The sequence below is a fragment of the Urocitellus parryii genome, chromosome 9, assembly GCF_045843805.1.
Source record: "Urocitellus parryii isolate mUroPar1 chromosome 9, mUroPar1.hap1, whole genome shotgun sequence".
Classification (NCBI taxonomy): Eukaryota; Metazoa; Chordata; class Mammalia; order Rodentia; family Sciuridae; genus Urocitellus; species Urocitellus parryii.
This window is the reverse complement of record NC_135539.1, coordinates 47,477,358-47,502,086: the sequence shown is the minus strand read 5'-3', so window position 1 is coordinate 47,502,086 and position 24,729 is coordinate 47,477,358. Positions and strand designations below refer to the sequence as shown.

General features: G+C 36.0%; 2 protein-coding genes across 4 annotated transcripts in view; both read right to left on the bottom strand.

The window, feature by feature from the left end:
- Positions 1 to 24,683, bottom strand: part of Hspa14 (heat shock protein family A (Hsp70) member 14) — a 37,133-nt gene extending 12,450 nt beyond the window's left edge. Inside the window, exons 1-10 of one of the 3 annotated variants that reach the window (XM_026410262.2) lie at positions 24,530 to 24,683; positions 23,184 to 23,264; positions 23,032 to 23,114; positions 14,614 to 14,662; positions 14,388 to 14,493; positions 13,268 to 13,358; positions 11,492 to 11,596; positions 10,279 to 10,440; positions 8,384 to 8,539; positions 6,092 to 6,194 (exon numbers count right to left, since the gene is read on the bottom strand). In XM_026410262.2, coding sequence (XP_026266047.1) covers positions 6,092 to 6,194; positions 8,384 to 8,539; positions 10,279 to 10,440; positions 11,492 to 11,596; positions 13,268 to 13,358; positions 14,388 to 14,493; positions 14,614 to 14,662; positions 23,032 to 23,114; positions 23,184 to 23,264; positions 24,530 to 24,586 — 993 coding nt within the window. In that variant the 5' untranslated portion in view covers positions 24,587 to 24,683. Of the gene's footprint in view, positions 1 to 6,091; positions 6,195 to 8,383; positions 8,540 to 10,278; positions 10,441 to 11,491; positions 11,597 to 13,267; positions 13,359 to 14,387; positions 14,494 to 14,613; positions 14,663 to 18,279; positions 18,398 to 23,031; positions 23,115 to 23,183; positions 23,265 to 24,529 lie in introns of those variants that run through there. The other 2 variants (XM_026410263.2, XM_026410264.2) reach the window with 2 other exon arrangements.
- Msantd7 (Myb/SANT DNA binding domain containing 7) lies at positions 18,420 to 23,106 on the bottom strand. The gene is made up of 3 exons (XM_077802734.1): positions 23,032 to 23,106; positions 20,172 to 20,902; positions 18,420 to 19,635 (listed from the first exon to the last, which is right to left on the bottom strand). Exons 2-3 carry the CDS (start codon positions 20,731 to 20,733, stop codon positions 19,112 to 19,114), a joined length of 1,086 nt encoding a protein of 361 aa, XP_077658860.1. The 5' UTR covers positions 20,734 to 20,902; positions 23,032 to 23,106; the 3' UTR covers positions 18,420 to 19,111.
- Positions 24,684 to 24,729: the final 46 nt, after the last annotated feature.

The window sequence follows — 24,729 nt, the reverse complement described above, 5'->3', positions numbered from 1 at the left end:
TGTTAAAAGGAACCATTAAACAACAAGATATAACAATTATCAATATTTATGCACCAAATAATGGTGCTGCGAAGTTCATAAAACAAATTCTCCTCAAGTTCAAGAATCAAATAGACCACAACACAATAATTATAGGTGACTTCAACACACCTCTCTCACCATTGGACAGATCCTCCAAGCAAAAGTTGAATAAAGAAACTATAGAACTCAATACCACAATCAATAACCTAGACTTAACTGACATATATAGAATATATCAACCATCATCAAATGGATATACATTTTTCTCAGCAGCACATGCATCCTTCTCAAAAATAGACCATATATTATGCCATAGGTCAACCCTCAATAAATATAAAGGGGTGGAGATAATACCATGCATTTTAACTAATCATAATGGAATGAAACTGGAAATTAATGATAAAAGAAGGAAGGGAAAATCCAATATCACATGGAAAATGAACAATATGTTACTGAACGATCAAGGGGTTAAAGAAGACATAAAGGAGGAAATCAAAAAATTCTTAGAGATAAATGAAAATACAGACACAACCTACCGGAATCTATGGGACACAATGAAAGCAGTTTTAAGAGGGAAATTCATCGCCTCGAGGTCATTCCTCAAAAAAAGGAAAAACCAACAAATAAATGAGCTCACACTTCATCTCAAAGCCCTAGAAAAGGAAGAGCAAAACAACAGCAAATGCGGCAGAAAGCAAGAAATAATTAAAATCAGAGCAGAAATCAACGAAATTGAAACAAAAGAAACTATTGAAAAAATTAACAAAACTAAAAGTTGGTTCTTTGAAAAAATAAACAAGATTGACAGCCCCTTAGCCATGCTAATGAAGAGAAGAAGAGAGAGAACTCAAATTACTAACATAAGGGATGAAAAAGGCAATATCACAACAGATGCTACAGAAATAAAGAAAACAATTAGAAATTATTTTGAAAACCAATATTCCAATAAAATAGAAGATAGTGAAGACATCGATAAATTTCTTAAGACATATGATTTGCCCAGACTGAGTCAGGAGGACACACACAATTTGAACAGACCAATATCAATGGATGAAATTGAAGAAGCAATCAAAAGACTACCAACCAAGAAAAGCCCAGGACCGGATGGGTATACAGCGGAGTTTTACAAAACCTTTAAAGAAGAATTAATACCAATACTTTTCAAGTTATTCCAGGAAATAGAAAAAGAAGGAGCTCTTCCAAATTCATTCTATGAGGCCAACATCACATTGATTCCGAAACCAGACAAAGACACCTCAAAGAAAGAAAACTACAGACCAATATCTCTGATGAACCTAGATGCAAAAATCCTCAATAAAATTCTGGCGAATCGGATACAAAGGCACATCAAAAAAATTGTGCACCATGATCAAGTAGGATTCATCCCTGGGATGCAAGGATGGTTCAATATACGGAAATCAATAAATGTTATTCACCACATCAATACACTTAAAGACAAGAACCATATGATCATCTCGATAGATGCAGAAAAAGCATTCGACAAAGTACAGCATCCCTTTATGTTCAAAACATTAGAAAAACTAAGGATAACAGGAACTTACCTTGATATTGTAAAAGCTATCTATGCTAAGCCCCAGGCTAGCATCATTCTGAATGGAGAAAAATTGAAGGCATTCCATCTAAAATCTGGAACAAGACAGGGATGCCCTCTATCACCACTTCTGTTCAACATAGTCCTGGAAACACTGGCCAGAGCAATTAGACAAACGAAAGAAATTAAAGGCATAAAAATTGGAAAAGAAGAACTTAAATTATCACTATTTGCGGTCGACATGATTCTATACCTAGAAGATCTAAAAGGGTCTACAGAAAAACTACTAGAACTAATAAATGAATTCAGCAAAGTGGCAGGATATAAAATCAACACGCACAAATCAAAGGCATTTCTGTATATCAGCGACAAAACTTCTGAAACGGAGATGAGGAAAAACACTCCATTCACAATATCCTCAAAAAAAATAAATAAAATACTTGGGAATCAACCTAACAAAAGAGGTGAAAGATTTATACAATGAAAACTACAGAACCCTAAAAAGAGAAGTAGAAGAAGATCTTAGAAGATGGAAAAATATACCCTGTTCATGGATAGTCAGAACTAACATCATCAAAATGGCGATATTACCAAAAGTTCTCTATAGGTTTAATGCACTGCCAATCAAAATCCCAATGGCATTGCTTGTAGAAATAGATAAAGCAATCATGAAATTCATATGGAAAAATAAAAGACCCAGAATAGCAAAAGCAATTCTAAGCAGGAAGTGTGAATCAGGTGGTATAGCAATACCAGATTTCAAACTATATTACAGAGCAATAGTAACAAAAACAGCATGGTACTGGTACCAAAACAGGCGGGTGGACCAATGGTACAGAATAGAGGATACAGAGACTAATCCACAAAGTTACAACTATCTTATATTTGATAAAGGGGCTAAAAGCATGCAATGGAGGAAGGATAGCATCTTCAACAAATGGAGCTGGGAAAACTGGAAATCCATATGCAACAAAATGAATCTGAATCCCCTCCTCTCACCACGCACAAAAGTCAACTCAAAATGGATCAAGGACCTTGATATCAAATCAGAGACTCTGCGTATGATAGAAGAAAAAGTTGGCTTCCATCTACATATTGTGGGGTCGGGCTCCAAATTCCTTAATAGGACACCCATAGCACAAGAGTTAATAAAAAGAATCAACAAATGGGACTTACTTAAGCTAAAAAGTTTTTTCACAGCAAGAGAAACAATAAGAGAAGTAAATAGGGAGCCTACATCCTCGGAACAAATTTTTACTCCTCACACTTCAGATAGAGCCCTAATATCCAGAGTATACAAAGAACTCAAAAAATTAGACAATAAGACAACAAATAACCCAATCAACAAATGGGCCAAGGACCTGAACAGACACTTCTCAGAGAAGGACATACAATCAATCAACAAGTACATGAAAAAATGCTCACCATCTCTAGCAGTCAGAGAAATGCAAATCAAAACTACCCTAAGATACCATCTCACTCCAGTAAGATTGGCAGCCATTATGAAGTCAAACAACAACAAGTGCTGGAGAGGATGTGGGGAAAAGGGTACTCTTGTACATTGCTGGTGGGACTGCAAATTGATGCAGCCAATTTGGAAAGCAGTATGGAGATTCCTGGGAAGGCTGGGAATGGAACCACCATTTGACCCAGCTATTGCCCTACTCGGACTATTCCCTGAAGACCTTAAAAGAGCGTACTACAGGGATACTGCCACATCGATGTTCACAGCAGCACAATTCACAATACCTAGACTGTGGAACCAACCCAGATGCCCTTCAATGGATGAATGGATTAAAAAAATGTGGTATTTATACGCCATGGAGTATTACGCAGCACTAAAAAATGACAAAATCATGGAATTCGCAGGGAAATGGATGGCACTAGAACAGATTATGCTTATTTGAAGCTAGCCAATCCCTAAAAAAAATATACCAAATGTCTTCTTTGATATAATGAGAGCAACTAAGAATAGAGCAGGGAGGAAGAGCAGGAAGAAAATATTGACATTAAACAGAGACACGAGGTGGGAGGGAAAGGGAGAGAAAAGGGAAATTGCATGGTAATGGAGGGAGACCCTCATTGTTATAAAAAACTACATATAAGAGGTTGTGAGGGGAATTGGAAAAAAAAAAACAAGGAGAGAAATGAATTATAATAGATGGGATAGAAAGAGAAGATGGGGGGAGGGGGGATAGTAGAGGATAGGAAAGGTAGCAGAATACAACAGTCACTAGTATGGCAATATGTAAAAATGTGGATGTGTAACCGATGTGATTCTGCAATCTGTATTTGGGGTAAAAATGGGAGTTTATAACTCACTTGAAACTAATGTTTGAAATATGATATGTCAATAGCTTTGTAAGGTTTTGAACAACCAATAAAAAAAATAAAAATAAAATTAATTATAATTAAAAAAATAATAATAATCCTATTCAATAAGTTATACTACTTACTTCTAAAGAAGAAAAGAAGGCCTCAGGAAATAAAGTGATTTGCCTAGTCCAGAACTATCACAACTGGAGGACTCCAATTCAGGCAGGTGAGGCCACACCTTCTCCATTGCTGTCTTACACTATTATTCTCATGCTTCTCTCCTGTCACCCATCATTAGCCTTTAAGCTAGCACAATGCTTGGGATATTACAAGTGTCAAAACAGTCCCCAATACTTATTGAACTGATTTGCAGAAATCAGTTAGAAATTTCCATCATATAGAATACAGCAAAAAAGCTAAAAATATAAAAACTTTCAAACTATAGACAAGTTAAAATAGTATTTTTGTTTATCATACAGTAAAACAAAGCAGTTGAAGAAATCAGAGTAATAGATCAATAGATTTAAACTGACAAATGAAACTTTCTGTATTTCAAATATTCTTTTCCATGACAGAGTCAAAATAGAACAGCAAGGAACATGTCTCAAAAGAAGATTATAGTAAATGATAGTTAAAACTCTGACTATATAAAATATCCCCCCAATGTTTTTAAAAGTATTGTGATTTAAATTAAATTAGATGAAGAATATAAAATGAATTTTACACACAAGGAAATACAAAATCAAATAAACATTTAAAAACTCATCTAGCAATCAACTAGGCGCAGTAATGTACACCTGTAATCCCAGAGGCTCAGGAGGCTGAGGCAGGAGGATTTCAAGTTCAAAGCCAGCCTCAGCAAAAGTGAGGCACTAAGCAATTCAGTGAACTCCTTTTTCTAGATAAAATACAAAATAGGGCTGAGGATGTGGCTCAGTGGTCGAGGGCCCCTAAAATCAATCCCTGGTACTCAAAATAATAATAATAATAATCTAGTAATCAACAAAATAGATACCTTTTTTGTTTCAACAAGCAACTGGAAATTTATCTTTAAATGATAAAGTTTAGTGTCAGCAAGGTTACAGTGTTGCATAAATAGTTAATTCAATTCTCTTAGAAAGTAACTTGAGGTAAAAATAGTCTTAAACTAATTATACTTTTGACCCAGTAATTTTACTGTAAGAATCTACTGGAAGAGATAATATCAAACATGGTAAAGGCCTGTGTCCAAAGGCATCATTCTGTCACAGGGGAGGAAAAGTCACAACCTACGTGTCCACAAAAGAACAGTAAGACAATTCATGGTGCCTTTCCTTTCTTAGGATATTAATAACCTTTTTCAAAACATGTTTATGAGAATTATACAGGTATATGGAGAAAGAAACTGACTGCATTTTAGGAAAAAAAACTGACATTCAAAAATTTTGTCCGTATAAAATTTGAACTATTATTCAAAAAACCACGGCTAGCAAACAAACCTATGCATGCAAATTCTAAATATTTTGTAATATAATATGGGTTGGATTTTGGTATTTTCTGAATTTTCTTATATGAATAATTATTACTTTAATAATGAAATCATTAAAAAACATTTTAAGTTTATAAAAAATTATCAAAAGACAGAAATAATTTGGGGGAAGAAATAAAAACTAAACAATCTGCATGTTTTAAAAAATATCAAAATTCTTTCCTAAGCAAATAAACAGATGTGATATGGTGTACAATTTAAGGGCAGGCTCAGGAATGATAAATCTTGGCTCTACTATTACTAACTGCATCAGCAAGTCACTCAATTTCTGTACCTCAGTGCCTCTACTTATAAAATGGGGATATATAACAGTGCCTACCTCACAGAGTTGTTGGTAAGTAGTCAACAAGTAAATGTATGTAAAGTACTTAAAAACAGTGCCAGGCATATAGCATGCTTTCAAAAAAAACTATACTAGAAAGGAATTATTCCTTTCTGGGAAACTGGAAGGGAAGAAAAAAAATATATATATATATATATAATCTATCTGCATAATTAGAGATCACCAGAGTCATTAATCTAAGTTCAACAAAGCTTATTTATTCGTTAACAAAAACTCTGAAAGTACAAGCATAAAAATACTTTTCTGTACCAAGAGCTATTTTTTTTCCCAAGAGCTATTTTCTAAATTTCAAATCTGAAACTATTCCTAAAAGAAAACATAAATGTATTACCTTGTTGATATCATCTGCTGTAAATCCACTTTGATCTAAGAGTTCTCGTATTGCTTCTATACATTTATTAAAAAGAGGAGAACAAAGAAGCTCAAATCTTGCTCTGTACATGAATACACATGTGAACACACACATAGAGAAGAAAAACACAAAAAGTAAAGGCTTAATATAATCAAACTTACTTTTTTGTGAAGAATAATGCCAAAATTTAATGTGATAGTTTTGGAATGATAGGTTTACAATCAAGAGTAAGGTATTTATTAAACAGTGCAATGTCATGGGTGTGTGTGTATTTAAGTTATTTATCTAGATGTTTATAAAAATATTTAACATCAAATCCAGGTGGAAAGCTCTCATGCCTATGGTCTATTTATAAGCTTTCAAAAAAAAAAAAAAATCTAAGAATAAATACCAAATTGGAGCATTCACAACAATAAGCCTATTGACCCTAATCAAACCATCATTAGGAAATTTTTGCTATTTTTATATGTTAAAGCATTAAAATTGTTTTTCATTATAATCTCAGTTGAACCTCAGTCCTTTTGCACTGAGAAGTTAACTTCTTAATTGTAGATGAATGATTTTAAAACTCGTGTTATGTACAGATATTAAACATACTCTAAGAGCATAATTTCCTTAATGAAAAGTTATAAATTCCCTCTTCTTAATTAATTGCTGATATTAATAAGCAAACACATACTGAGTACTTTGACAAACTTAACTTTAGGGCATCCTGAAAATACATAATCTACCCACAAAGTATCTATTCAATTTAATTAACACCGTCTCTGTATTTTGGGGCATGGCTTAAAATCTGTTTTTACCCTAGAACAAGTGCTGCCCAACAGAACATTCAGCTAATCACTAGCCACAAAGCACTACTAAGTACTCAAACTGTAGCTAGTGGTACCAAAGAACTACATTTTTAATGTTATTCTTTTCCTGATTAAATAGCCATGGGTGGTTAGTGGCTATTGTATTAGGCAGCACTAAAACTCAATTAGGAAAAACAGAAAAAGAAAGTAAACAAACATAGTGAGTAGAATCTTAAAAATTATACAATGCAGCAACACTTCAGGGTTTTACTATGTTTGAAAGTCACCTGCCAAATTTTTGGGAGATTTCAATAGGCTAACTAAAGATGGCTATTATTACTATTAATAAACACTCAATATGAAAGACTGGGGCAATGTCCAAAGTACAATGCAATCACTTGTATGCAATGTTTTAGATTATGTAAAAGATATGGCTATTAAAAACTGTTTTATGTACACTAAATCTATACTAAGTCTCATAAAAGCTATTAAAATGTAAAATACTAGGGCTAGGGATGTAGTTTAATGGTAGAGTTCTTGCCTAGCATGTGTGAGGCTCTAGGTTCAATCACCAGCAGAGGGTGAAAAATAAAACATGTAAAATATTAATGATGATGGACAGAGTAAACAAAAACAAGAGAGACATCAATTTTTACTGTTAACAGTTGAAGAGCATAAATTTTAGACTCAAAGTGCCTGGATTGAATCCCAGGCCCATCACTTCCTAACTGTATCACCTTAGGCAAGTAATGAAACCTGTTTCTGCTTCCCCATGTGTAAAATGAGAAAGATAATAGTAGCTATCTCATAGGGCTGATATGAGGATTCAACTAGTTAATCCAAATATTTAATATACAGCTTGCTATACAATGCTAACTATTAAGTAATATTGAAACAGGAGACACTCCATATAGGATTGGGATATGGCTCAGTGGTTAAGTGCCCCTGAGTTCAATCCTCAGTACCAAAAAAGAAAAAGAAATTCAAATTTCAAATTTCATGTTAACTCTCTTTAAAAGATCTAGGATGCCTTTTCTTTTTTCTTTTTTTTTTGTTTTTAAAGAGAGAGAGAGAGAGAAGAGAGAAGAGAGAAGAGAGGGAGAATTTTAATATTTATTTTTTAGTTCTTGGCAGACACATCTTTATTTGTATGTGGTGCTGAGGATCGAACCCGGGCCGCACGCATGCCAGGCGAGCATGCTACCGCTTGAGCCACATCCCCAGCCCCTAAGATGTCTTTTTTCTACACAGTACTAATTGAAACTTAAAATAACTGGGCAAGAATCAAAACTGATGTAATTACTTTGGGAACAGCTACTTAGTCTGACAAAAATTGAACCCCAAAAGGAAGGACAGTAAAGTTCCCCTCTCATAGATGGCTAATAAACCTCAACAAACAAAAAGTTTAAGGTGAGAAAATCATACCCACATAAGATGCTCTTGGAATGATTTAAAGTTTTTTGAACTTCAGTTTTACCTAGACACATTGCAATCAAAATCTTGACCTTCATATAATGAGTCAAGGAAACAATTGGCACTTCCTAAGGTTGACAAAGAATGTTTTGCGACTTCAGCGCTGTTCATCAGTTTCATCATGGCTCGGGCATTTCCCCTCACATCATGTTTGAAGGACCTAAATTAAAAACATAGCCTTTGAAATTTAAAATTACTAGGTCATTTAGAATTTAATGAAATTAAAACCTAATATTTGCTCTTAGAGCAATAATAAATTTATGAATCAATATTACATACCAGATGTTAGTATTTGGCTTCTAATCCCTCTAAACTTTCCTAGGCATATTTTTTGCAATTAAGAGAAGGGTCCATTTGAGAAAATAACCAATTTACTTAATATTTTGAATTAGTGTATTATGTAACCACAATAATAGACAGTAATTTGAAGAATGTAGAATAGATATCCTTTTGCAGGTGAGACAGATAGAGGTTGAAGATTTATGTAACTGGGTCTGCCTCCTATCTCACCCTTTACAATCACAACAAAACCACTGTTTTAATTGCATAAAACTATCTTTTGAGCATTTAAAGAACCTCAAAACTTAAATGTGCTTCTTTTTTTTTTTATTGGTTGTTCAAAACATTACAAAGCTCTTGACATATGTTTCATACATTAGATTCAAGTTGTTTATGAACTCCCTTTTTTCCCCAAATACAGATTGCAGAATCACATCTGTTACACATCCACATTTTACATAATGCCCTATTAGTAACTGTTGTATTCTGCTACCTTTCCTATCTTCTACTATCCTCCCTCCCCTCCCCTCCCATCTTCTCTCTCTACCCCATCTACTGTATTTCATTTCTCTCCTTGTTTATTTGCCCGTTCCCCTCGCAACCTCTTATGCGTGATTTTATATAACAATGAGGGTCTCCCTCCATTACCATGCAATTTCCCTTTTCTCTCCCTTTCCCTCCCACCTAGTGTATCTGTTTAATGTTGATCTTTTCTTCCTGCAAATATGGATAAATGTGCTTCTTGAAAGAAATCTGACACATACTAAATATGTGAAATTAAAGTTCGCCTAATTTTTAAAACTGTTTGATCAATTGCTTTGTTAAAATGACAAAGCAGTGTAGATCTTCATTAAACAAGTGAGAAATTACCACTTTTTCAACCAATTAATTTGGTGAACTAGTGAAAATATTATTTCAACTACATGTTTTGTTTTTTCCTTAGATTGGCAATGTCTAATACAACATAATAAACATATAATATATAAACATATAATCAACACTTTAAATGGAGTAATTACATACAGTAATAAGACTCAAATATTCTTTGTGGTAGATTCCTTAAAATAAATACTCCAAAAGATATTAACTCACTGAGATGATGATGATAACACAATAAAGCTGTCACCAGACCCAAACCAGTGGCTACTGGTTCCTTTGCACTCAGTGAAAAATTCCAGCACCCTACACTAGGCAGCTTGGCCTCTGCATCCCAGGACATTGTAACTTTTCACTACCAAAAGAATGGGAATCTTGGGGTTGGGGTTGTAGTTCAGTGGTAGAGTGCCTGCCTGGCATGTGTGAGGCGCTAGGTTCAATCTTCAGCACCACATAAAAATAAATAAATAAAATAAAGGTATTGTGTCTATCTACAACTAAAAAGCAAAAGGAAAAGTTAAAAAATCTTTAAATCTTCAGGCTGGATCCTCCCTGACCCCACTATCTCCTGCCAAGTCAAATGTACATAAATTAGTACCCATCCTTCCTATTGGTAGTTCCCATGCAATGAAAAAACCAATCTTCATTTGCAGCATAGTAATTTAAAGCAAATTAAGGGAAAAATTTTTTACACTCAAAGAGCAGCCTCAATCAAAATGTATTATCTAGACCATTAAAACTCACCTCTGGAACTCAGAAGCTAGATACTGTGCTAAGGTTTCTGTGAAATGTGCACCACCAATGTTATCATCAGTGTTTGTTGAAAGAACCCGATACATTCCACTGTTAACTTCCATGACACTGAGAGATAAGGATGTTCCTCCAAGCTTAAATACCAAAATATTGCTTCAAGAGAAAGATAAAGTGAGTAGGCTGTCAGAGAATCACAACATTCTAAAGCCAGGTGGGATGGTAGAAGTCACTTAACTTAATCCCTCTAAATTGCAAATGAAGAAACTAAAAATCTCAGAGGAATAAGTTGTCTACAGTCACTTACATATAATCCAACTTTAACTTAGTGCTTCTGAATTCAAGCCAATGTTCTTTTTTACATAATCATGCTAGTAAAACTATATTTTTCTGAGTAATCATCGTCCAAAACACCACTTTTCAAAATAAATCAAGAATTATAATAAATTTTAAGAGAACTGAATATAGAAATTCCATGTATTATGCAAGTTAATACAGCACAGTCTATATAGATTAAAACATATACAAAACCAGAAATTAATTTCTTATGTATCAAAATTCATACTTATTGATATTTCTATCTTCATCTAGTTTACCTAAAAATAATTTCTTAGTGATTTATATATATTAGTTTCTTCAACATGAGAAACTGAATGAGGTGAAACCATTAAGGAAAATTAACACAATATATTATATCAATTAATTTCTCTAAAGTTTTGTGATCATCACACCTATTAAGAGAAATGTTGACAGCTAAATTGTAATAAGTATATATTTGCTATTTCACCATCAAAAGAATGGTGAATCTTCTCATATCTTTAGGCTGGATTTCTCCCTATCTCTTGACAATTCAACTATACATAAAACATAATCACTTCTTCTAAGCATGTCTAATAATTAGAATTGATAGTAAAATGAACAATGTCCTAGCTTCCATTGGAACTGGGATGGACCTGTAATTTTCTAATATTCCTCCAATAGAGAGAAGAGCAGAAAAGATCAATCTCCCCTTCTGTTATGTCCTTTCCCTGCTTTCCCAATTATCTCTTTCTCAATAACTTGAAAAATTCTAGGTGGGAGGTTTATTCTCTCTCTCTATAAAGGTGAGGAATCACTGCATTATATAACAATCCCTATTTATATTATTTCCATAATCTAAAAAATTTTCAAAACTGAGAAAACTTATTACTGCAAATATGGTTTTTACCTTTTTCCAGTAGGGGAGTCTTGTCCGATTCCATAAGCAAGAAGAGCTGCAGATGGCTCATGTATTAAACGTAAAACATTAAATCCAGCAGCTCCAGCTGCTTCTCTGTGAACAATTTGTTTTCAATAAGTTTAATATCACAATGTTTAATCCTACACCTTTAGAAAAGCTCTGATAAAAAAGTATGCAATAGCAAGCAAGATTTCACAAGTAGACATGAAGCAGACATGAAGTTCAAGAAAAGAAGAACATCTGAAATGGAAAGGACTCTTTCAAGAGTTCACTTTCTATTCAAAGTTACAATGTTCAGAGTCCATTTTTTTGACAAAGAAAATATCATGGATTTATACCAAGTAAGAAAAATAAAGAACTCAAAAATGTCCATGCTAGGCTGTGGTTATAACTTAGTGGTAGAGCACTTGCCTATAAATCAAGAACTATAATAAATTTTAAGAGAACTGAATATAGAAATTCTATGTATTATGCAAGTTATTACAACACACTCTATATAGATTAAAACATACAAAACCAGAAGTTAATTTCTTATGTGTGAGACACTGGGTTCGATCTTCAGCACTAAATAAAAATAAATAAGCAAATTAAATAAAGGTATTAAAAAACCCATCAGAGTGGCAAAATTAGGAAAAAAAAGGTCTATGCTAAGAAGAAAAAAATTCACTTTTTCTATGAATTCTTTTTGGGCTCTCAGTGTCTAGAAGAGATGCCCTCCTATATGTTATTCAGAACTTTCACAATTCAAAACACTGATTACACTCTTCCCTATTGTCCTGCTAATTCTGTGAGGTCAGAACCATGTCTTATTTATCTCCATGTATTCAAACCTGAATACAATGTGGATTAAATAGTAATCAATAAGTACTGAAAAAAAATCCAAGCTTAAAATTATTATTTTTATTTTTTAGTTATACATGGACACAATCTCATTATTTTGTTTATTTATTTTTATGTGCTGCTGAGGATTGAACTCAGTGCCTCACATGTGTGAGGCAAGCACTCTGCTACTGAGCTACAACCCCAGCCCCAAGCTTAAAAATGTTATAAAGACATTAAGATAAATTCATAAAACAGATTGGAATTTTCCAACTTTTTAAAATCTAGGGTCAGTTTTTAAAGGTAAACATTGCAATTCTCTGTCTCAGAAGCAACTTCCATACTTGTCAAAGCCCCTGATGAAATCTCTGATGAAAAAGCAAAGGCATGTTCCCCAATTATTCTCATGATCACCCATAAACACGAAATGTTAACTTTTTTGTTTAGATGTTACAATTTAAGATGATGAAATATTCAGAAAATTTTGCACAGTTGAATAGTCTATGTAATTCCACATAAATTTTAATTACATGAAATAGGCAAAGTGATCCATAAACATCAGTTTAACTTAGTAATTAAAAACATTTCCAATCAAAACAGCTAATAGGGTACCACACATCTAACTTTTTTGTTCTCTTGATATTTTGTAAAAGGAAATATTATTGCCATAGTATAGTATTTATAAACATAATTTATTGGGTAAGGTTTTTTTTTTTTAAATATTTTTTTAGTTGGAGGTAGACGCAATGCCTTTATTTTTCTGTAGTGCTGAGGATCAAACTCAGTGCCTCACCCGCACTAGGTGAGCACTCTACCACTGAGCCACAACCCCAGCCCCAGGTAAGTTATTTTGAAAATCAATTTTACCTTTTACTCTATTGTAATACCAAGAAATTTGCATTTCTCCTAATTAAGCAAATAAGATAAACTCTGTAGTATACTTACCCAAGAGCACTTTTTTGTTTTTCTCCAAAGTCAAAGGGAACAGTAATAACTACATCATTTGCATCTGACCCCAAGACAGAATGAGCTGTTTCTGTACATTAAAAGAAAAAAAAATAGAAAAATAAATTTTGATGAGAGAAGAAAAATATGAAGTAATACTTTCTGAGGTTTTTAAAATTCATGCCAAAGATCATCTCACTAAACAAATATTCCAATTCACTGGACTACCTTACCCTGTCAATTTTACAAATCATAAAGTGTGATTCAGGTGAGCTTGTGGACACAGAACTAAGTACTTTTCAAAGAGCCTTTTATATAAATCATAAAGTGTGATTTTGGTGATAGCTTATGGACACAGAACTAGGTACTTTTCAAAGAGCCTGATTCCACTCCACGTTTCAACCATCTTCCAAATTAGATTGGTTCCATAGAGAATGAGCTGCTAATGAGTCAATGTGAAGATATAGCATCATGTTATTTCAATACAAGGGCTGTCTTCCACCTCACATATTCATAAATGACCCTTATAAATAATCTACTCCAGAATTTCCCAGGTTGTTAATACCTATTTGATCTGCCTACACTGCTGTTCAAAATGTGCTGATAATCTTAAGAGATATAATATTCATCATTCATATTTATTTGACTGCTGACTATTAGGAAGTTCTGAAAATGCTCATTTAACCCAATCCATTTACATTATAGTGTGGACAGGACTACTCTGAAAATACAAAATTCTCAAAGTCAATGCTCAAAAAGTTTTGGATTTTGGAACATTTCAGATTTCAGATGTTTGGATTGGGGATGTTCAACTCCAAGACCTATGCACATATCCTCAAATCTGAGGAACTCTGAATTCTGAAGTAATCCTGGTTCCAAGCATTTCACATAAAGGATACTCAATGTGAAAGTAACAAGGAAATCAAAGTCATAGAGGATAAGTCATTTAATCAAGGTTATAAAGCCAGCTAGTGACTAAACCAGTTCTTTAATATATGTTGCCTTCTATAGTCAGCTGTATACTCAGCTTCTCCCCAAAGCCAAAATAATGTCATCTTTTTCTTAAGGTCAACTTTTTAAAGATCATTTAAAGTTAATTGTTTTCTCTTTTGTTCAATACCTTTCATTTTACTAAATATCAGTCTGGCAACATCTTCTGGGTTAACAAATTTTGTTTCTTCTCCGGTATCTATTTCATATCGTAATTTCCCATTTTTCTCAAAAACCTAGAAAATAAATTATAATTGTGCTGAACAATAATTTTTTTAATATAGTTTCAAATCAACATACGTGATCTTTGGCAATTACTTTGTGTGACAGGAAACCAATAAGAGAACCATACTCACTAAACATTTACTTTCCATGATGTATTTCTGAGCTTGTGGGTCATCAGAGCTGTCCATAAAGAGAAATATAAAGATATCTAAGTATTAAAATTAGTAATGTAGATATATAAAGTTTAAAGATCACTACATTTTTCAATATCACTGGAGAAACATTAAAATATCAACAAAATTATTAAACTGCTTAATTAAAAATTTTTTCAATTACAGAAAACAGAATTAAATGGAGTATTTACAATGGTTATAGTAATTCCACTAAAGTACTAAGCTCCACATTTGAAAGGAAATAACTCTTATTCTGATCTTGCCAATACATTTTGAGATAATGTCAATAATTTTATATCTTACAATTTCACACCTATAATCCTGAAGATCTAGCCACTGAGATTAAAAAGGACAAAGGAAATAACATTGTAAACTAAGGGCAAAGATCTAACATCACCTTTGTGGCTAGATTTCTGAACAAAAAAATCAATACCCCAAATCAAAAGACCAAGCAAAAGTATAAATGTTGTATATGGAAAGATAGTACTGCTATATCCAATATAGATAGTTCTATAACATCCCATACAGACTGCTAAATAAATGTATATGGCAAAGAAAACATGAAAGCAAGGAGTGTTTTGTTGCTCAAGATAATATCAATTTACAGAGTATTTTCACATTTATTACCTATTTGACCCAAGAATTCATTTGATGGATACTATTTTAGAGATAAACTGGTTCAGAGAGGGGCAGACTCATAATTCAATAAGGTACAAATCCCCTAGGCCTTTTTCACTTAAGCAAACTACCTCTCACTAATATTATAAGTGACCACTATATTTCTACCCCTGCAGGGATGAGAATCTCTGATCCTTAGCTAAATTCATCTAGAAGTTAAGATGAAATAGATAAGCATCTCTACTAGAAGTCATCCAAGTAGATATGGCTATTATACACAGAAACAGTCTAAAATGTATAAGAGCTAAAAATTAATATTGACTCATTGTGTGTTACACAACATATGAAGACCTTTAACCAGGTAAATAAGAGGAAGACAAAAGGGTTTAAAATGGACTAATCTGGCTTATAATTCTAGTATACTTGCAGATTACTCTTCCTTCTCTATTCCCTAGAAAATCAACTAATGGGAGGAGAAACAGGTAAGGAGCCAGCCCAAAGTGACATAGTTAAGTAAAGGCACCACTAGCTGGCATCCAGATATTCAATATAAAGTTTAGTATTCAATAAATCCTCTGCTCCTTCTTTTTTCTAAACCCAATATTAAGACAACATTCCAAATATTTTTAGGAAGAAAATGATGAAGTGTGCCCAAAGTGGGATTTTGCACCAATACTACAATTTCAACATTATACTTCGACACTGGCTATTTTCTTTAGGACAGAATCAAGTCAACCAGGATAATTTATTCAACTATGTGTAGGTTATCTACCACTTGGGATAATTTTCACGAAAAGATATTTTTATTCAATTCATAGAAAATGATTTCTTAATTGCCATGCAAAGAGGGACTCTTTCATATGCAAACAGAAAACACATATTGCTCTTAAGGCCACATACAGGCAAGACACTAGAGACTCAAAAGCAGAGGTATGGAAAGCAGAGAATGGAGGTGACACAGGTGCACAGATATCTTCAGAAAGTAGCGGACTGACCCACAACTACACACAAGTAAAAACTTTATTTGTCCACACTTGGATTAAATTACTTAACAGAAAAACAAACGTGGTGGAAGCTGGTCTACATAGCACCTCATTCATATCATGGTCTTTAGGAGGCAGCATGAATCCTTCCATTGCATCACAAACTTTACCAGTAATATCACTTTTTCCTCTTCCTCAAGTAACTCTTACAGTCATCAGGCCCCCAGGCATGGCACACACCAGCACTCAAGTGCTACAGGGTCTCCATCCCTACTCCTATTACATTTTAGTGCCTACATGTCTAACAGTGCTTTTACATTCATCTGTTCATTGGATCCTCACAACATCCCTGTGAGGTAGGTAGAACAAGTTTCTCACTTTAGAAGAGGAACCTGAGTTGCAGTGTGGTGAAAGGATGTCCAGGTAGTATGGTTGGGTCTGGGGCTTAAGTAGGATTCCCAGCTTGCTTTCTTGCACATGGTCTCCCTTTATACAAATTCTCTCCCTTTAATATTCTTAGCATATTTTTCTACTACTTCTTAAGGACCTTTCCCTTAACTTTTATTCTCACATTATGGTTATTTCACCCGTTAGATATTCACAATCTATTACCAAAGTTTAATTCCACTTTTGTTCTTCAGCACTTTATTATCTCAAGTAAATTCCTGCTTATAAATGGTATTTTGCTACCATTAGTAGTTTTATATGGGACAGGTCCAACTCTCCTTCAAGTACTTCCCTGTCTTTCCAGATAATCTATTTATCTACATTAGTGTTAGTCAGTTATAACTGACACATCTTTCCACATAATGGCCTAAAACAATTGAAACAATGGATATATGTATATCCATTTCAATGCCTTAACACATGCTTCTTGAAAGTAAGGAATCTGTAGGCATGATGCAGTGCTTAGAAGTTCATGGGTACATTAATAAACATTAATACCATAGGGTGCTCCCTTAAAATACAATTGTTGCCAGTCTTTCAAATATACATTAATATACTGCTGTGAACTGAAAATGACAATTAAGTTTTCATTTTCATTTTTCTTTTATTATGCTATTAATTTTTTTAAGAACTGAAAGTTACTAGGAAGAAAATAATCTAGTACGAATCTCTCAAGTAAGAAATAAACAAATAGTGGCACAAAAAGGGCAAGTGATTTGCCCAATGAAATGAACCATGACAGAGATAGTCTAGGAGTTCTAACTAGATTCCAGTGCATTCTACCACACCAGCTGGTTCACATATCCACCAGTCATTTATCAGAGAAGCTTGCTTGTTAGCTAGCTGGTCATAATTTCAGGTAGGTCCTAGTTTTCTTCTGATCATTTCTTTATCTATTTGCACTTCTGGGATTTAGATATGAACCCAGGCCTGCAGTGTACAAAACAAAACCTCTCCCTATGTACTTCCATCCCACCTTCCAGATTCTTGACTGCAGGAAAGTCTTTTAAAATCCAAGACTCCTATTTGAATTTCCTGAAATTATTAAGTAAACCACTGACAGTTTTAAGTAATGACTTTCCTTCTAAAGTAACTGGAAGCGTTGCTTATCACACTAGAGAATGTGTGTGCTTGGGTGAGGGAGTGTGTTTAATAAGGGCTGTGCGTAAAGAAGTTACCTATTGCAGGCTGTTCCTGTCCACACCACCTTCTAATGTTCTCAGAGCTAACAGGAAACAAAGCTGTTCACTTCCACCAGATGCCACTATCTACTTGAACTTTTATTTATACCACTTGAGAAAAAGTGATTGACCAAGGAAAGTTCCCTGAAAGGAAAGTTTTCTAGGACTTGCTCTTTATAACATGTTAGACAAAAAATAAATAAAATAAAAATAAACCAAAACCAAAGCCAAAAAAGAACAAAATTAGCTAAAAATAAGTTGGAAATTGACATAATCCAAATTGTTTCCCAAATGTTCAAATGGCAACCAAAATTTAAAGATATAACCTGTGCACACAAAGGGATCCAAATGATATGAAATGCAAAGAATTTACTTACATTTATAAATTTACTTACATTTTATAAAACAGCCAATATTTCACCATATTGAAGATTATCAATATGAACCATAATGCACTATTTTGGTTCCCAGTCAGTTCTTAATTATATCCTTATCTTGATAGGAGACTAAGAACTAGTAAAATGAAGGAGGGAAAGCTGGTTTGACTACTAAAATAGGGCACCTACTAGTAGATATATCAGAGACACGGCAGTGAAATTATAGAAGACAAATACATGTTGTGCCTATACTAGTCTAATGAGCCACAGAGGGATTTAACAATTAAGATCTCATACTCCATGAAGCAAATTAAACAAGTAAAGATTCAAGCAATGAGGTCATGGTACATGGCCATATTTGTAAACTAATGTGCTCACCCTGGCCTTGACAAAGCCAAGGTTATATGCAGTAATAACTTACATGTGTATAGTGCTTTTAAATGTTTAAACCTTTCACATCTATTAGCCATCTGATCCTCACAACAACCCTGTGAGGTAGGCAGGGCAGGAGTTATTATCTATCCACCATTTTACAGATGAGGAAACTGTTGCAGAGAGGTAAAGTAAATTGCCTCATATCTGTGACAAAGCCAGAACAAGTTAGCTCACTTGAATTGGCTCCATCTGTTTTTTACTAGGCCACCCCTCACACTTCTGAAAGGTCTTTCAATTAGTGGAGAATCCCAGGAAAAGGAATTTACAAGTTTACTCCCTACTACTATATTAATGGTTCGTCTACTCTTTTTTTTCTTTTTTTCTGAGGATATAGAAAAGAAGTCAGAGTACCAGAAGACAGGTATTGGAAGTAGATTTCTACCGTTTAGGAAATATATCCTTTTGAAACCAGTTCCTAGCTTTTGGTATTTGAAATCAACCTTTGAAGCAATTTTTCGAGCCCTAGCTGAAAAGCACCAGTTGCCTCTTCCACTGCTGTCGCCAGGCGTCTGACTGCGATGACAGCATCCCTGCGCAGCTCATTGGCAGCGTCTTGCTGGGCACTGGCCTCCTCACCAATAGCAATCAACCTGTCCAGTTTTTCTTCCTCACGCTTTGAAAGTTCTCGTGCCAATCTCCTGTTTTCTGCCAACTCAGCTGCAATAGTTCTGGCAACTGACCGCCTTCTTCGCCTTGCCCACCTTGGAGGGGGCTCACTGGTCAAAGGCCTATCCTCGCCAGAGACAAAACCAACTCTGGAAGAGGAGACTGGAGGCCGCGGTGTGGAGGCTACACAAGGAGTGTTTCGGCTGGTGCTGCTGCAGGGACTGGGTTCACCCGACATACCCCGTCTGGTCATAGGGCTGCTCTGACAGAGAGCAGCTGCACCTCTGAAAAGGTTGTGGGAGCTGCTGTAGCTGGGGGTCCCTTGAGAGCACCCTGAAAAACAAAGCAACAATGTTGCAAAGAGGACACTCCTGGTAAGGGAATGCTTGGAGCCAGCAGCAGAGTTACAGCAGAGTTTTGAGACAGTTACAAAACTAGGATGGTTCTTGGAAAGGCCTCTCTCCACAAGGGAATGGAAATCATTCTTCAATCTGGACATTTTGGCCTATTGTTGTCTCAACTCCAAAAATTCCCCCCTGCCTTGCCAAACCCCTTTCCCTAGCTATCCAACCCATTTGATTCCCACAAATTCCTAACTCCCCATAAGAAATAATGGGGAAATGCTTTTTGGTTCTAAAAAGAATGTCTTCCATTTTTGTTCCAAGAATTAAGGAGTTCTAATTTCTTACATACCTAGGGTGACGGCTTTTTAAAACCTTGAGCCCTTTATCTTATTATGAAGTTTGAAAAAAAGGGTGGGATTGGGGCAGGAATAAGGTCTATGCTAAAGAGGGCACTATCCAACCACTCATTGCTGTTTAGAACCAAGTGACTCCGAGACCCCAATTCTTCACATGCTTGGGAGTTACCTGCACCCGAGGATTCAGCCCAGGAGTCCTCGAGGTCACTGGATTCTTGCATCCGGTCACTGATTCTCAGCTGACAATCCTCATCTGATTCCTTAACTGTTTTCAAAATAGTCTGACGATCAGCTGTCTGATTCCTTTTTGCTTTCAGAATGCTGGTTCCTTCTTCCCCTGGGATGTCAGAGGCAACTAAGTTCTGATCACAGTGCTTGGCCCAAGCAGCAGCCTCCATTAAGTTGTCTGGGTCAGTCACTATCTGATTTCGGAGAAGCTGATCCAACGTATCATAAAATGGACAGTGAGGTGGATCACCCATACTTGTGGCATGGGCAACATAGGCCTTTAAATATAATGCCTTCAGAACTTTAAACTTGGAGCGGCACTGACGTTCGGTGCGTCGGAAGCCTTCCTGCTGCATTCGCTTAGACACAGCCTGATAGACATCTGCATTATGATGCACAGTCTGGAGGCGTTGAATATACTCTGCCTCGCCTAGTATGGAGAGAAGAGTTCGTGTCTCCTGTCTGGACCACCGGATGCCAGCACTGCTATTGGAAGTGGCCATAGTGGGTTGGGAAGGAAGGAAGGCTATTGAAGCAAGCTCCTGGCAGCAAGGTGCAAATTTGAAGGTGTGGGGAAGCTCTGTGTACTCTCAGTACATTTCCAGGAGCCAGCCGATTCTTCCCTCTCAGAGCTAATTGTTGAGATGCCAGGTCCAAGGACCGCATTTCTGGCTGGAAAGCCACAGGGGAATGAGAGTTACAGGGAGGGTGTAAGGATCATTTGGCAGCAAATTAAGTAATGCTACCTGTGAGTAGATCATAAATAGGCATGAGGCCAAGACTGAGAAAGCCCAACTTTGGGAGTTTGCCCAGGGTGGGTACTGGACCAGGGGCTTCACAAAAGAACTGGCTTCTCCACAAAGAGCCAAATGCTTTCAGGGTTAACACCTAGTACAATTATGGATCTGTAAAAATCCCCATCCTCTAGTAAGTAGACAGGCTGAAGAGAAAAATAACCTGGATCATGAGGTACTAACTCTAGAGAAGTATTGGCAGGACCATGATGAAAGCAAAATATATCTGAAGGATACTTGTCCTTTACTAACCTTAACCTAACTAGCATGTTGTGGCTATTTGTTATCCATGTGATTGCCACTATTGCACTTCTCTACTAAAAGGTTACTTTCAGGGCCAGAAAAGTGAGTTTCAGTTGTTCTGCTAATACAACACTTTCCACATAACATGGCAGAAGATAGCTATTTCATTACTCTAACCATCCACCCCCATATAGCAGCATAAAAGAAACAAAACAAAATACACATATATATTATTGGCTACCAGGCAACAGATCTATGCAAATATTCTGTATCTTGGCTATATCAATATCTGTATCTTGATTGTGATATTGTCTTACAATTATGCCATAAGTTACTATTGGTGGAACTGGTAAATTCAATAATACATTGGATGCCTCTGTTTATTTCTTATAATACCACGTAAAATCATAATTACCTCAAGAAATCAAATTGTTGGCTTCTCAGTGATTCCGGCTTCAAGACCTATTATAATCACTTGCTTTTTTTCCAGTTCATGATTTGAAAAATATTTGACACTAGCCAATTTGTTTCTAGCATGCTTTGAACTAAGTTTTACCAATAAGTTAAAGGATATGGGAATAAATTTTTCATCACAAATATCTGAATTCTCTCCAAAATGCTATAATTTTTGGCTTAGTCTCTGGACATCCTAAGGTAAAAATATTAATATCAAGTTGTATTTAATTAAAAATATCAAGAGATAATTTTATAAAACCCTGCACGTGTAACAGAAATGAACATTAATCTGTAATCTCTAAATCTTAAAATCAACACAAGGATATGTCCACTTAAATTTTCATTAGATAAAGCAGAAAGACAAGGGCTGGGGATATAGCTCAATGGTAGAACTTGTGCATGTAGCTGGGTTCAATACCTGGCACTAGTAGGGAGGCAGGGGGAAGGACAGAACCTGAGGCTGAGGATTAGGAGACCTGAACTGAAGTCTTATCTACTTCACCTTTCTAAAATTTAAATATGCCACCACTTCCATGTACCATGATTGGTTCATCCATAAATGGGGAAGGTTAGTACCTGCCCTACCAATTTCTATAGAGATGTTCAGAGGATGAAATAAAATAATAGATGTGAAAGCACCTGAAAAATTTTAAAAACACTCTATCAAGTACTACTACTCTAGTGAAGGAAAACTATTAATTATTATGATAATCTACAATTTGAGGAGACAGAAGTCTGAGGAAGAAAGCCTCTTTAATCTTCTAATTAAAGTGAGAACAGATGATTAACCTGATTCTTACATAAGACATTAATTAAGCTGTTTCTCTAATGATTAAATTTGAAAGCCAACTGGAAAAGTCAGTACCCAGAAAGTGTCACAGAGGGCCTTAAGAAAGAAAATCAATAGCATCTACATAAATTATGACCAATTATAATAGATCTTGAAAAATCCAAGTACCACACAAAGAAATCTTCAAAATCCCACAAAATCTTTCAAGTTCCTTCAGTTAAAAATAATAATAATAATATAAAAATGTGAAAAGTCCAAATTACCACCTCTGGCACTCAATACCAACAGACCTGTCAGCAAGAAATCAAATATCTGAGTGAATTCCATCCTTGATAAGATCCAACAATAATAATCAAAAGAAACAGTCCTACTGGGGTAGTCTCAAAGGACTCAGTCAGTCATAAAAAGCAACAAATAACAAACTGTGATGTTTCTAGTTCCATTTAACTTCATATTAAGCCTAGAATTTATAAACATGTTTTTGTTACCATATTTAAAAGTATCATTTTGTTCCATACCTTCTGCCAAGGATCTGTTTTACTTTCATTACTGTATTTGAAATATTTCTTATTCTACTTTGTTTTGCTGCCAATCCCACCACCTGAAAAAGAACAACATATTATAATGCATGTAATTTTTCTTCTAAATACTAAAATGAGGAGAAATGTACCTCTTCATTTTCTGAGTAAGCAACAACAGCTGGAGTAACTCTATCGCCTGCATCATTTGCAACCACACCGGCCCGGCCATCCTAGAGAAAAACACAACAGTATTAGTTCTTTTAATACCTGGCACTAGTAGGGAGGCAGGGGGAAGGAGATTTTAAAATGAATGTGGGCCATCTAGATGGAAAGAAAGTTACTATTATCAATATTTAAAAATGGTAGACTTAATTACCACTACTAATTCCCTAGGTTTTATGGACGGCTAACATTACATGAACAACTGCCTCAGTTTTTCAGTCTGCTCTGCAAAGTCAACTATTGGATCAAACATAATAACAACCTTTCTATACAAGATAATAACAAGCATCTATTACATCAGGCTATCTCCTACAAATACATCTTTCTTTCCTTTTCCACAAATGAAGTAGCACTAATCCCTGTGGACTTTCCTTAACAAAACATCTGACATTTAAATGCGGGGCTAGGAACAAGGGAGTTCGTTATTATTTTCCCTCTGTCTTGTTATTGATGAGAGAAAGGCCACAACTTCTTGTTGAACTCTCAGAAAGACCACGTCCGAGGAGCACTTCCCATCTACTTGCTTCACAGCCAGGCGCGCTGGGGTTAGCTTCCAGATCTTCGCACCCCGCCCCTCTGGATCCCAGACACAAGGTCAAACTCAGCAAGTCCGGTGGCCCTGACGCCAAAGAGACTGCCCACCTCTAGGAATCCTGAGACCATGACGTCACCGAGACCCCTCTGAGCATCTGCAGCCCTGATATCACTAAGACCCCTCCGGAATCCTGTGGCCAGGACCTCATGGGGATCTCTCCAGGCATCCTGCGGTCCTGATATATCCAAACATCTTTGCAGCCAAAACGTACTCCCTGCCTCGGGGATTCCTCTGGGTATTCTGAAGCACTGAGATCTCCCGAAACCCTCTAGACATCCTCTGACCACATCCCCGAGACCTCTCCAAGCAACCCTTACAGCTACAAAATCTCCAGGCCTCCTCCGGGCACCGTGTGGCCCTGACATCCTTGGAACCCCTCTGGGCATCCTGCGGCCCTGAAGTACCCGGAACCCTGCTGGCATCCCTTAGCTCCGACGTCCCCAGGATCCCTTTGGGCATCCTCGAAACCTGAGCATCTGCGTAGCCAGAAGCCTCAACCAGGACGCAGCGGGCTTGCCAAATAAGCCGCGGGATACGAGGCCGGGCCTCCTCGGCCCTTCGCCTTCACGCGACGTTTGTAGGCCGACAACACACGGCGTCTTTAACCTGTATATAACACGGTGCCGAGAACGGGGTACCTGACATGAAATCCATAGCCCAACTTCCTCAGCATCTCACCTTATAGACCGCCACACAGGCTGATGTGCAGCCCAGGTGGACTCCGATGGCCGCCATGAGGCGGCAAGGACAGCGGCGGCAGTAACCAAGGGACCCCCAGAGGCAACAGCTATCCGCCACCAATCAGCCCCATCAGGCACCGCGGAGACTTCACGTTCCCGCCCGCCCACTGCGTCCGGTCTGACAAGCCAGCCTCCCGC